The 13,234-nt window shown below is 37.6% G+C and overlaps 1 protein-coding gene across 7 annotated transcripts in view; it reads left to right on the top strand.

The window, feature by feature from the left end:
* Positions 1–13,234, top strand: part of DNAH14 (dynein axonemal heavy chain 14) — a 506,458-nt gene that overhangs the window by 355,841 nt on the left and 137,383 nt on the right. For 5 of the 7 annotated variants that reach the window (XM_050760305.1, XM_050760207.1, XM_050760198.1 and 2 more), the window contains 5 exons: positions 4,865–4,996; positions 6,027–6,194; positions 7,072–7,242; positions 9,676–9,843; positions 11,241–11,333. The exons of the other annotated variants lie outside the window; for them this stretch is intronic. In XM_050760305.1, the coding sequence (XP_050616262.1) occupies positions 4,865–4,996; positions 6,027–6,194; positions 7,072–7,242; positions 9,676–9,843; positions 11,241–11,333 (732 nt within the window). The remainder of the gene's footprint in view (positions 1–4,864; positions 4,997–6,026; positions 6,195–7,071; positions 7,243–9,675; positions 9,844–11,240; positions 11,334–13,234) is intronic. 7 annotated transcript variants of the gene reach the window in all.

The raw sequence follows: 13,234 nt of genomic DNA, 5'->3' as shown, positions 1-13,234 counted from the left end.
GTATATACTAAGATTTTGTTCACATTAAATATTGTTTCTTACACTAAATTAAATGTTTATAACAATGTTGAGTGAATTACTTGAGAAAGTTAGAAATTCTGGCCATATAGACATGTTAAGCAAAGTTGAGACCCTAAACTAACTATATTAATCATATATTTGCAATTAGGTCCATGGGTTTATAGAAATCTTAATTTTAATAGGTTGAAATCTTAATTTTAATAGGTTTAAATCTTAGTAAAAATTGCATGTATGTCCTCGAGATTTGGTTTCTGAGTCAAATAATGCTCATTATTGTTAACTGTATCAGTAGTTAATCAAATTTTTCAAGGCATCAAATTTTAGTTAGTTGTGAGAAAAGCCAGTAAAAATGTGGCCCACCATATACATCCGTAATGTCTGTATAAGACTAGTCTATATCTTTATCTTAAGACCACAGATACAGCATTTTCAGAAATATCACAGTCAAAAAAAAATTCCCAACGAGATATTTCTGTGCAATTGTTTTTGTTACATTCAACCTAAATCAGAATGGCTCTTTTTCTTTTTTCCCCCCCGAGATGATGTCTTGCTCTGTCACCAGGTTGGAGTGCAGTGGCGCTATCTCCGCTCACTGCAAACTCCATCTCCCAGGTTCATGCCATTCTCCTGCCTCAGCCTCCCAAGTAGCTGGGACTACGGGCGCCCGCCACCACGCCCAGCTAATTTTTTGTATTTTTAGTGGAGAGGGGGTTTCACCGTGTTAGCCAGCATGGTCTCGATCTCCTGACCTAGTGATCCACCTGCCTTGGCCTCCCAAAATGCTGGGATTATAGGCGTGAGCCACCGTGCCTGGCCAGAGTGGCTTACTTTTTAATGAGATCACTTGGACTCGGGAAGGGGAACATCACACACCGGGGCCTATCATGGGGAGGGGGGAGGGGGGAGGGATTGCATTGGGAGTTATACCTGATGTAAATGACGAGTTGATGGGTGCTGACGAGTTGATGGGTGCAGCACAGCAACATGGCACAAGTATACATATGTAACAAACCTGCACATTATGCACATGTACCCTAGAACTTAAAGTATAATAATAATAAATAAATAAATAAATAGAAAAAAAATAAAAATAAAAAAATTTAAAAATATAGAAATTCAAATGCACTTTTCTCTCTGTTTGGGTCTTTATCTGGAAATCATAAGCCCTATATTTCAGACCTCTTTAACTTTACTTAAACTTTCTAGGGCTCAGATTCCTCATCTATAAAATACAGCGGTTGCATTACAAATGGTTTCATGTCTCAGACAAACTTGGGCCCAGGATCCTGAATAAGGCAAACTGGCATGTGAGGGCTATCAGGTCAGATGTCAGTCAGACTGAAACAACCCACAAGCCAAGGCAGAGGGGAAGAATCCAGGTGCAGCCCACCAGGGAGAATCCAGGAGACTAGAAAAAAGAGAAGGCAAGAAATAGGGTCTGGAATGCCCAGCCAGAACAAGTTCCCTGAACTGACCAGAAAATAGTCACAGCAGGCCTTTTATGGGATTGCTGTGGCCTTGAGCCTGGATATAAGCAGGAAAAAGCCTGGCCATTCTAGAGGCACACTCAATTGGCTCTTCTGATTTCTCACTTATCACCAGAAGCCTCTTTGCTAACCTCAATAACATATTGCTATTTTTGTGTTTTGTTTTGTTTTAAATCAATAAACGAAATCCATGATATAAACAAAACCAAAGACAAAAACCACATGATTATCTCAATATATGCAGAAAAGGCCTTTGACAAAATTCAACAGCCCTTCATGCTAAAAACTCTCAATAAATTAGGTATTGATGGGACATATCTCAAAATAATAAGAGTTATTTATGACAGACCCACAGCCAATATCATACTAAATGGGCAAAAACTGGAAGCATTCCCCTTGAAACCTGGCACAAGACAGGGATGCCCTCTCTCACCACTCCTATTCAACATAGTGTTGGAAGTTCCGGCTAGGGCAATCAGGCAAGAGAAAGAAATCAAGGGTATTCAGTTAGGAAAAGAAGAAGTCAATTTGTCCCTGTTTGCAGATGACATGATTGTATACTTAGAAAACCCCATCGTCTCAGCCCAAAATCTCCTTAAGCTGATAAGCAACTTCAACAAAGTCTCAGGATACAAAATCAATGTGCAAAAATCACAAGCATTCCTATACACCAATAACAGACAAACAGAGAGCCAAGTCATGACTGAACTCCCATTCACAATTGCTTCAAAGAGAATAAAATACCTAGGAATCCAACTTACAAGGGATGTGAAGGACCTCTTCAAGGAGAACTACAAACCACAGCTCAATGAAATAAAAGAGGACACAAACAAATGGAAGAACATTCCATGCTCATGGATAGGAAGAATCAATATTGTGAAAATGGCCACACTGCCCAAGGTAATTTATAGATTCAATGCCATCCCCATTAAGCTACTAATTACTTTCTTCACAGAATTGGAAAAAACTACTTTAAAGTTCATATGGAACCAAAAAAGGACCCACATTGGCAAGACAATCCTAAGCCAAAAGAACAAAGCTGGAGGCATCATGCTACCTGACTTCAAACTATACTACAAGGCTACAGTAACCAAAACAGCATGGCACTGGTACCAAAACAGAGATATAGACCAATGGAACAGAACAGAGCCCTCAGAAATAATACCACACATCTACAGCCATCTGATCTTTGACAAACCTGACAAAAACAAGAAATGGGGAAAGGAGTTCCTATATAATAAATGGTGCTGGGAAAACTGGGTAGCCATAAGTAGAAAGTTGAAACTGGATCCCTTCCTTACTCCTTATACAAAAATTAATTCAAGATGGATTAGAGACTTAAATGTTAGACCTAAAGCCATAAAAACCCAGAAGAAAACCTAGGCAATACCATTCAGGACATAGGCATGGACAGGGACTTCATGTCTAAAACACCAAAAGCCATGGCAACAAAAGCCAAAATTGACAAATAGGATCTAATTAAACTAAAGAGCTTCTACACAGCAAAAGAAACTACCATCAGAGTGAACAGGCAACCTACAGAATGGGAGAAAATTTTTGCAATCTACTCATCTGACAAAGGGCTAATATCCAGAACCTACAAATAACTTAAACAAATTTATGAGAAAAAAAACAACCCCATCAAAAAGCGGGCAAAGGATATGAACAGACGCTTCTCAAAAGAAGACATTTATGCAGCCAATAGAAACATGAAGAAATGCTCATCATCACTAGCCATCAGAGAAATGCAAATCAAAACCACAATGAGATACCATCTCACACCAGTTATAATGGCGATCATTTAATGTGGAGAAATAGGAACACTTTTACACTGTTGGTGGGATTGTAAACTTGTTCAACCATTGTGGAAGACAGTGTGGCAATTCTTCAAGGATCTAGAACTAGAAATACCATTTGACCCAGTCATCCCATTACTGGGGATATACCCAAAGGATTATAAATCATGCTGCTATAAAGACACAGGCACATGTATGTTTATTGTGGCACTATTCACAATAGTAAAGACTTGGAACCAACCCAAATGTCCATCAAAGACTGGATTAAGAAAATGTGGCACATATACACCATGGAATACTATGCAGCCATAAAAAAGGATGAGTTCATGTCCTTTGTAGGGACATGGATGCAGCTGGAAACCATCATTCTGAGCAAACTTATCGCAAGATCAGAAAACCAAACACCGCATGTTCTCACTCATAGGTGGGAATTGAACAATGAGATCACTTGGACACAGGAAGGGGATCATCACACACTGGGGCCTGTTGTTGAGTAGGCGTAGGGGGGAGGGATAGCATTAGGAGATATACCTAATGCAAATCACGAGTTAATGGGTGCAGCACACCAACACGGCACATGTATACATATGTACCAAACCTGCACGTTGTGCACATGTACCCTAGAACATAAAGTATAATTTTAAACAATAAGAAAAAGTATAATTTACAAGAGGAAAAAAAAAAAGAAAACCCCATTGTCTCAGGCCAAAATCTCCTTAAACTGATAAGTAACTTCAGCAAAGTCTCAGGACACAAAATCAATGTGCAAAAATCACAAGCATTCCTATACACCAATAACAAACAGAGAGCCAAATCATGAGTGAAATCCCATTCACAATTGCTTCAAAGAGAATAAAATACCTAGAAATCCAGCTTACAAGGGATGTGAAGGACCTCTTCAAGGAGAATTACAAACCACTGCTCTGTAAAATAAAAGAGGACATAAACAAATGGAAGGACATTCCATGCTCATGGTTAGAAAGAATCAACGTCATGAAAATCGCCATACTGCCCAAGGTAATTTATAGATTCAATGCCATCCCCATCAAGCTACCAATGACTTTCTTCATAGAATTGGAAAAAACTACTTTAAAGTTTATATGGAGCCAAAAAAGAGCCCGCATTGCCAAGAGAATCCTAAGCCAAAAGAACAAAGCTGGAGGCATCACGCTACCTGACTTCAAAATATACTACAAAGCTACAGTAACCGTGGGTGCAGCACACCAACATGGCACATGTATACATAGGTAACAAACCTGCACCTTGTGCACATGTACCCTAGAACTTAAAGTATAATAATTTTTTTAGAAAGGACCATTTCCTGGTGACATTTAGAAAGCCTTCAAGAAATAACATATCTTGAGATTATATTTTAGGTTGTGTTATTTCTAAGATAGATTTCTATTACCACTGTAATCTTTGTTTTTGCAATAAATAGTAATTAAATATTTTTGTCTAAATGTTTTTAAATGTTTTGTTTAATTTGGAACAGTGACGTAGGTACATACTTCACTTCCTACAGATGCATTCAGTTACTCTTCCTTGTTATCCTTATCACAGAATATTCAAGATCTGTCTATAGTTGCAGCTTGTGTTCCAGTTGTGAATGATATCAGCCCACGTCTCCTCAAACACTTTTCCATGCTGGTATTACCTCATCCTTCACAAGACATCTTATGTACTATTTTCCAGGTAACACATCTAGTTCATTTTCTACTGAAAAAAATTAATTTCCCAGAATAAGGAAAAATATGAGAACTTAAATCCACTAATATTGAAAGAAAATTACTTTAAGGGGATAGATTTTATTTCCCCCTATGTTTTCTGGACTATTATAATTTGGTTCTACATATCAAAAGCATAAATTATTATGTGTAAAATAAACACTTGTGGTGTATGTGCAATGCACGTTAAAATGTAGATTTTAGGACTTTATCCTCAGAGATTCTGATCCAGTATATCTGGCATGGCATGCAGAAATCTGCATTTTTAACACACATACCCTGGTTTTTGCCAGAATTGATTTGCTCTTTTCATTTTCTTATGGAATTAAAAAAAAATGCTACACAAACTATTACCTCGGTCTGAATTGGCATACAGGTAGACTTTCTTCTAAAACAGGATGTTTTTCAGGTGTGAACTATTTACCAACTGTATCAGAATTACCAAGTGCTTTTTGAAAACTTGAATTTAAAAATGAATCTTTAAATTTTATATTAAAGAAGAAAGATTCGTGTTGAAGAGTTTCATAATCTTGCTTAAAATTTTTTTTCTAGTTACACTAGATTTCAAGTTGAGTCATCTTTCCAGTAAGATATTTCAGAATTTTTCAAAGAATATATACCTGTATAATCAATCCAGACTAAGGTAATAGTTTTGTCAGTTTACACTTCCTGTAACATCTCATGGAGAGCAAGGAGATGGAAGAATTCCCAGCACACCTGGTGTATATGGAGGGGAAACATAAATTGTCCCCAAAGAAAACGTATCACATCCCTTCAGAGCATTCAACATACTAGAACCAATTGGAATTTTCTCCAGTTGGCAACCCCTAGAGTGTTTTGTTTTGTTTTCACTAATCTACTATCCTATGTTAAATGGATTTTAATTTTAACATTTAATGAAATTAATCCTCCATTATAGTACACAAGTCTGCTTTTTAGTGGAAGTAGTCAATACCTAAAATTTTTGGCAAACTAAATTATAACATTTCTTTTTAAAGGCTCATTTGGGAATTTATTTCTCCATCAATAACTTCATACCTGAAGTTCAGAAAAGTAAGGATCAGATAATATCTTGTTCCCTAGCTATATACCATCAAGTACGTCAGAATATGTTACCAACTCCAACAAAATGTCACTACATGTTTAATCTTCGAGATATGTTTAAGGTTTGTTTTAATGTTCATTCTCTAGTTTATTTTTTAAAATAAGTTGCTCTCTCTCATACTGTCAACATTAGATTGTTAGAAGGGTAAAAGGGGAAATGAATGTTGGTTAGTTTTGCTATTTATTAGCAGCTTATCCCATGAATTTGTTGAAGAAAATTGTTAAAACAATTCCGAGCAAATAATTCAATGATGAAATCCCTAAGAGTGTTAGAATATTGGCTAAGATCCTCAGCAGAGAAAGAAGTGACAAGGTTATAACACAGATTTGGGGTTTGCTTTATTTCTGAGATTTTTTTGTGGCTGTCAGAAAATGAAAGCATGTATGCATTTCATAAACATGCTTGAATTTTCACAGATTTTGCCAACAGTGCTGACTTAGTTATCAGCCATGGCCAAAGAATTTTCAAAATTGAAATGTTAAGAAAATCAATTCTTGAATTTGATATCTTTCTCCCCTGACTGTGGGACTTTAGCCCTAAATAGCACACGTAATCTGTCAAATGGGCTGTAACATTTTTAATCCACATTTAGAATGCTAAAACATATTAACATTAGGAAGTACCTCGATATCACCTGCAACACCCTGCCTCCATGTCAGCACTGTAGTCGAGACTCCCATCCTAGCAAGGCCCCCATTAGATGTGACTGAGGAGTCCCCAAGTCCCCCTCCCTCTAAGAGTGATTCCAAACCAATTTTCCCTATCTTATCACTTTCCCATCTCATCAAAACTTCAGATTATCACTTGTAGAAATTCACAATTCTTACCTTGGATAATTGCTTCTATTTTTATGGATCATAAACCTGCAAAAATTGAGCCTTCGCTTCACATACTACCCTGCTAATTTTTTTTTAATGTTATTTTTAAATCCCTAACAGCTTCTCCTGGGATTGCTGCAAGCTGACAGGACTGTTATTAACTCCAAAGAGATGGCTGCTCTGCTCTTTGTTCATGAAGTCACCCGAGTATTTCATGATCGCTTAATTGATTTCACTGATAAAAGCCTTTTCTATCGGTTGCTTTCAAAGGAACTTGAGAACTATTTTCAGGTAAATTTACATTTTAAAAATTATTGGCCGGGCGAAGTGGCTCATGCCTGTAATCCCAGCACTTTGGGAGGCCGAGGCGGGCAGATCATGAAGGCAGGAGATCGAGACCATCCTGGCTAACACGTGAAACCCCGTCTCTACTAAAAACACAAAAAATCAGCCGGGCATGGTGGCGGGCATCTGTAGTCCCAGCTACTCGGGAGGCTGAGGCAGAATGGCATGAATCCAGGAGGAGGAGCTTGCAGTGAGCCAACATGGGGCACTGCACTCCATCCTGGGCAACAGAGCGAGACTCCGTCTCAAAACAACAACAACAACAAAAATTGTTTTAAGTGGATTATTGGGCAAAATATGTTGCTTCGTGAAAGTCCTCAAAAATTTATATAATACTGAAAGAAATGTAATTGTATTAACAATTCCATTTCCACTTGAAAATGTCTAAAACTATAGATATGCTGGAGAGGATAAAATCATTGATGCCTTTGCGCATGCTTTTGGCCCCTTAGCAACCTCAAAACTGTTCATTTTTCTCCAGGACTCGCAGAACTCTCCACTCTCTTGATACTTCAGCAAGATTCCTCATCCTCCTCCATCCCTTTGAACTTTAGTTTTCTTACTGCCTGTCTTTTAATCTAGGTCACAAAGGAATGTGTTTCAATAAACTGATCACACTAAAAGAATGTGACTAAATGGATCAGTGATCTAGGCTCCATTACTAGAATTTTTTGCCATCTCCTTTCAAGAGAATTAAGGAGAACATTTCCTTCTCAAAGGTGGACTCTTTTCTTTTTCTGTCTTCTCTGGTGGTGCCAGCTTCATTCTTCTCATTAACAAAGCCCAGGAAATATGAACATATGTGTGAGTGTGTCTTTATGATAAAACGATTTATATTCCTTTGGAGATATGCCCACTAATGGGATTGCTGGGTCAGATGGTAGTTCTGTTTCTAGAACTTTTAGGAATCACCACACTGTCTTCCACAACGGTTAAACTAATTTCAGTTCCCACCAACAGTGTATAAGTGTTCCTTTTTCTCTGCATCCTCACCAGCATCTGTTATTTTTTGACTGTTTAGTATTAGCCATTCTGACTGGTGTTCAATGGTATCTAATTGTAGTTTTGATTTGCATTTCTTAAAGACAGCTTATTACTATCTTGGGAGAAGTTCCTAAACTCCCTATAAATGCCAACCATAATTCGGTTTTGAGACTTTACCAGACTAAGGAATAGATACAGAGGCAGTAGAAAATGAGCAAGCAAATAGTTAGGGAATTGGATCCTGCCCTAGCAGGGGTCAGTCCTGTGGACAGCAAAAGCGACTACAGTACCCCAAATTCAAGATTATATTGACCAAATCTTTCTTAAGGATGTAAGGATGTAAATTATTCCTGTGAGAATTTCAGTTTATACAGTATCACTTAATTGGTCAGTTAGTTGACTTAAAAAAAAAAATAAAACTCTAATAATTAATACAATGTGCCAAGCACAGTGTTAAGAGCTTTACATATCATTACTCACTTTAATCTTAATTCATAACACCCTATGATATAGGTCCTGTTATTATCCTCATTTTACAGATCAAGAAACTGAGCAGAGTAAGATTAAGATCTCACCTAAGGTTACCCTGCTAGTTAAGTGGCGGAGTCATTATTCAAACCTAGGATATCTAATGACATATATTTTCAAATTATCATACCATACCACCCCTCAATCTTCAGTTAGCCATTTGCCAAACAAACATCTTCTGAATGCCTATCAAGAATTCTCAGTGCCAGATAGCAAGTGGGATAAGTGCTGAGGACTACCTAGGACTAGCACGGACCCTGCCTCCACGCACATTACAACCTAAAAAGTGCAATACATTTCTGTAAGTGCTATGACAGACCTATGCACACAATATAGTGGTGGAACAAAGGAGGAAACAGTAATTTATTCCACCTGATTTTAGGAGAGAGGGAGATGGTCAGACTTCAAATAAGAAGTAACCCATGACCTTGGTGTGAAAGATAAGCAAGAATTTGCCAAGTAAACAAGGAAAGCACATGTAGAAACTTGCAGAACGGTAGTGGTAAACTAAGGGAAGATTCTTTTACTCAGATTGTTGCTGGAACTACAAGATATTTCTAGCAACAGGAGTTCTTAACCTGGGATCCACAGACCCTCAAAGGGTTCTTAAATAAAACTATATTCTAATATATTTGGGGATTTTTATAACCCTTATATTTTGCTATATACATTTTAAAATATTATTCTGAGAAAGGATCCGCAGGCTTCACTGTCAAAAGGAGTTTATAGCACACAAAAAAGTTAAGAACAGGTTAGTCCTAGATCCACTGTGCCAGGAGCTTCTCCAACACAGATATATACTATTAGTGTTGATAACAAATAGAATTGTGCTATTGATGATAGTGTTAAATTCTTATCTTGCAATAGATTCAGTGGACCCAAGAAAACCTGATGAATCACTCAACTGTATTTTTGGACTTCTTGGATATAAACAAGACTCATAGAAGAAAGAGCTATCAGAATACCAATGACTATAATAAACTTGCCAGTGTACTTAATGAATTCCAAATGAAGTTGGGTTCAATTTCTTCGGAGGTAAACACATATACTATATAAAAATCTGAGGCGTACTATATATGTATATATTTATTTATTTTTATATACAAACAGATACGTATATCAAATCAGTATTTTTAAGAGGGATGTATGTGTGAGAGAGAGAGCGAGAGAGAAAAAGAGAGAGAGAGGGGAAGAGATCAGAGAAAAACGTTTACCTTTGTATTTTAAAGCAGACCATTAGAAGTACAGTTTTATGTTATTTCATCTTATTTTGTCTCATTTGATAGGGTATAATTTTAAAGACAAGGTACACAACTGAGGCTATAGGATGTTGAATGAATAGAGTTCATGAAGATAAATGCAAACCAGAGTGTGGCAACAGGGTCCAAAGTAGCAACAAAGGACAGCAAAGTGGTTGTGGCTCTTTACATCTTTCCCATTGTTGTAGGCAATGATGTGTTGGAACAGAGATACCAACAAAATCACACACACTGTAAACCAACTTTCTGCATCTCTTCCTCCTACCACTTATCCTACTTGCCAAGACAGAACAATAGAAAAGCAGCCTAGGCCAGGTGTGGTGGCTTGTGCCTGTAATCCTAGCACTTTGGGAGGCTGAGGCAGGAGGATCAATTGAACCCCGGAGTTTGAGACCAGCCTGGTCAACATAATGAAACCCTGTCTCCACACACACACACACACACACACACACACACATTTAATTAATCTGGCATTGTGGTGCCAGTGCCTGCTTGTAAGTCCCAGCTACACAGGGCTGATGCAAGAGGATCACTTGAGCCCAGGAGGTCGAGGCTGCAGTAAGCTATGATTGTGCCACTGCACTGCACCTGGATGACAGAGCAAGACCCTGTCTAAAAAAAAAAAAAGAAAGAAAGAAAAGAAAAAGGAAGGGAAAGGAGAGGAGAGGAGAGGAGGAAGGAAGGAAGGAAGGAAGGAAGGAAGGAAGGAAGGAAGGAAGGAAGGAAGGAAGGAAGGAAGGAAGGAAGGAAGGAAGGAAGGAAGGAAGGGGAAGGGAAGGAAAGGGAAGGGAAGGGTACGGAGGAAGGAAAGGAAGGAAAGAAGGAAGCGAAGGGGGAAGGGAAAGGAAGTAGGGGGAAGGGAGAAGGGGGCAGGGGAATGGGAAGGGGTAGGGAATGGGGGTAGGAAGTCTAAGTACTATTGTTCACCTCTTCATTATCTTCTCTCAATTCTACCACCACCCTTCTAATCCACTCACAAGAATATTCGCATAGGGACAATCCTTATTGCACAAATTTACCTTCCCTAAATGTTAATGAAAACCAGCTTACTGATCTAGATCTCTGGATTACTAGTTATTCTCCTTTCTGTAAATAAATTGTATGTAAAACCACAGTGCACATTTGATTTTTCTGTACCTATAATCCGTTTATTTGTCACATTTCCTCTGCTAGCTTTCTCATTCCATGGTGTTCTTCAGGGAAGCCATAGAACACATCACAAGAGCAACAAGGGTTCTTCGACAACCAGGGAGCCACATGTTACTGGTAGGAATTTAAAGTTTTCAAGTGGTTTTAAGTTTGCAAAATAAAATAAATCCCAATAAAATCTACTCTACTTACAGAAGTTTTATTTAGTCACACTTTGTGAAAAATCACAATAACTGAGTCATGGGACAGGACTCTTGTCCTCTCTACCGTTTGTATATGAAATTTGTCAGCAAATAAAAATGGTATTTGTTTTTGGAAGGCATTTGATGTGAATAAAACTGCACCATTTCTAGTGTTTGCAGCATTAATACAGTAGCTGTGCAGGTGGATCCTAACTTCAAAAATAGTGCACTTACTTGATTGTTGATTTAGAAATGTGAGTTTTTGCACAATGTTTTGCTTCTCATGAGAACAAGTGGGAGTTAAAATCTTGAAAAATTCCCAAATATCCTTTGAATAGAGAAAATCTTTTGGAAAACTAACTAAAATTTAACATACTTAGCCAATTACATAAAGCATATTAATTACTTTTATTTAATTTATTATTTATGACTAGTTGTTTATTTTATACTTTATAACTGTTTGGTTATTTAATTTGTGCCCTTTTCTCAAAAATAACTTTTTTATATCCAGAACAGCTAGAGCTTTATTTAAACACTCTTTTATTTAAACAGACATCTGCAACAAGATTAATTAAAAGGAATTAAAAATTGGAAAATAGAATTAAGAAAAAATTATGAAGCAAATCTTTCTACCACCAAAACTATTCTTTTACTAACCTGTCTAACTCATAAACGGTATCACCATATATCCACTGGTCTAGCCAGAACCTCCGAGTCACTCAGTTTTGTCACTTTTTCATCACTTGTCACATTCAATTCATCAAGAAGTCCCAGTGATACAACTTGCAAAATGTATTTCAAACCTGCATACTTCTCTGCATCTACACAGCCACCACCCTATTTAAGCCACTGTTATCTTCACCTGGACCACTGTGGTTTTCTGTGTTCCCTAATGCACCTCTTTTCTTCCCCTCAGTCCCTATTACTCTGTCTCCTTATTCTGCTTTACTTTTCTTCCTGGTCCTTAGCATTATCTTATATCATATTACACATTAATTTTTCATTTATAATCATCTGTCTCCACATTTAGAACATAAGCTGTACAAGGGCTATAATTTTTGTCTTATTTCAATTATTAACAGATTATTTTTATATTCCTAAAGTGTATATGCTCTCAGTTTAATTATTTTATCACAAAGTGACTCTTTTCTTTAGCATGTTTTTTCTAGCAATAGGTACATTTACAAGTTCTCAATTCTAAAATACCTGAGAATGTATTCAGAGCAGTTTTCAAAAGCCCACACTCAATTGGAACCTGGCCTTAATAGTTTCTCTATAGATGTGTTCTCATGAACCTATCTTCCCTTTCAGAGCCCCTATTAAAAATACAAGGTAAAACATGGCAAATTCCTGATTTCTCTGGTCCTATTACTGTTGGTTTTTTGGTGTTTGTTGTTGTTGTTGTTTGTTTGTTTGTTTGTTTTTTGAGATGAAGTTTCACTCTTGTTACTCAGGCTAGAGTACAATGGCACCACCTCAGCTCACTGCAACCTCCACCTCCCGGGTTCAAGCAATTCTCCTACCTCAGCCTCCTGAGTAGCCTCCTGAGTAAGGATTACAGGTGCCTGCCACCACGCACAACTAATAATTTGTATTTTTAGTAGAGACGGGGTTTCACCATGTTGGGCAGGCTGGTCTTGAATTCCTGACCTCAGGTGATCCTCCCATGTTGGCCTCCCAAAGTGCTGGAATTACAGGCATGAGCCACCACACCCGGCCCCCTATTACTATGTTTGCCCAATTAAACATTATAAATAGATCTTCTTCATGGGTCAAGCTGACACTAGGGTTCAATTTTGCAAAACAGTAATTTAACTGAATGCTAGTCTAGCATGT

The sequence above is a fragment of the Macaca thibetana genome, chromosome 1 (genome assembly GCF_024542745.1).
Source record: "Macaca thibetana thibetana isolate TM-01 chromosome 1, ASM2454274v1, whole genome shotgun sequence".
NCBI lineage: Eukaryota > Metazoa > Chordata > Mammalia > Primates > Cercopithecidae > Macaca > Macaca thibetana.
Note: the sequence above shows the minus strand (reverse complement) of the source record. Positions and strands in the feature narration are given on the sequence as shown.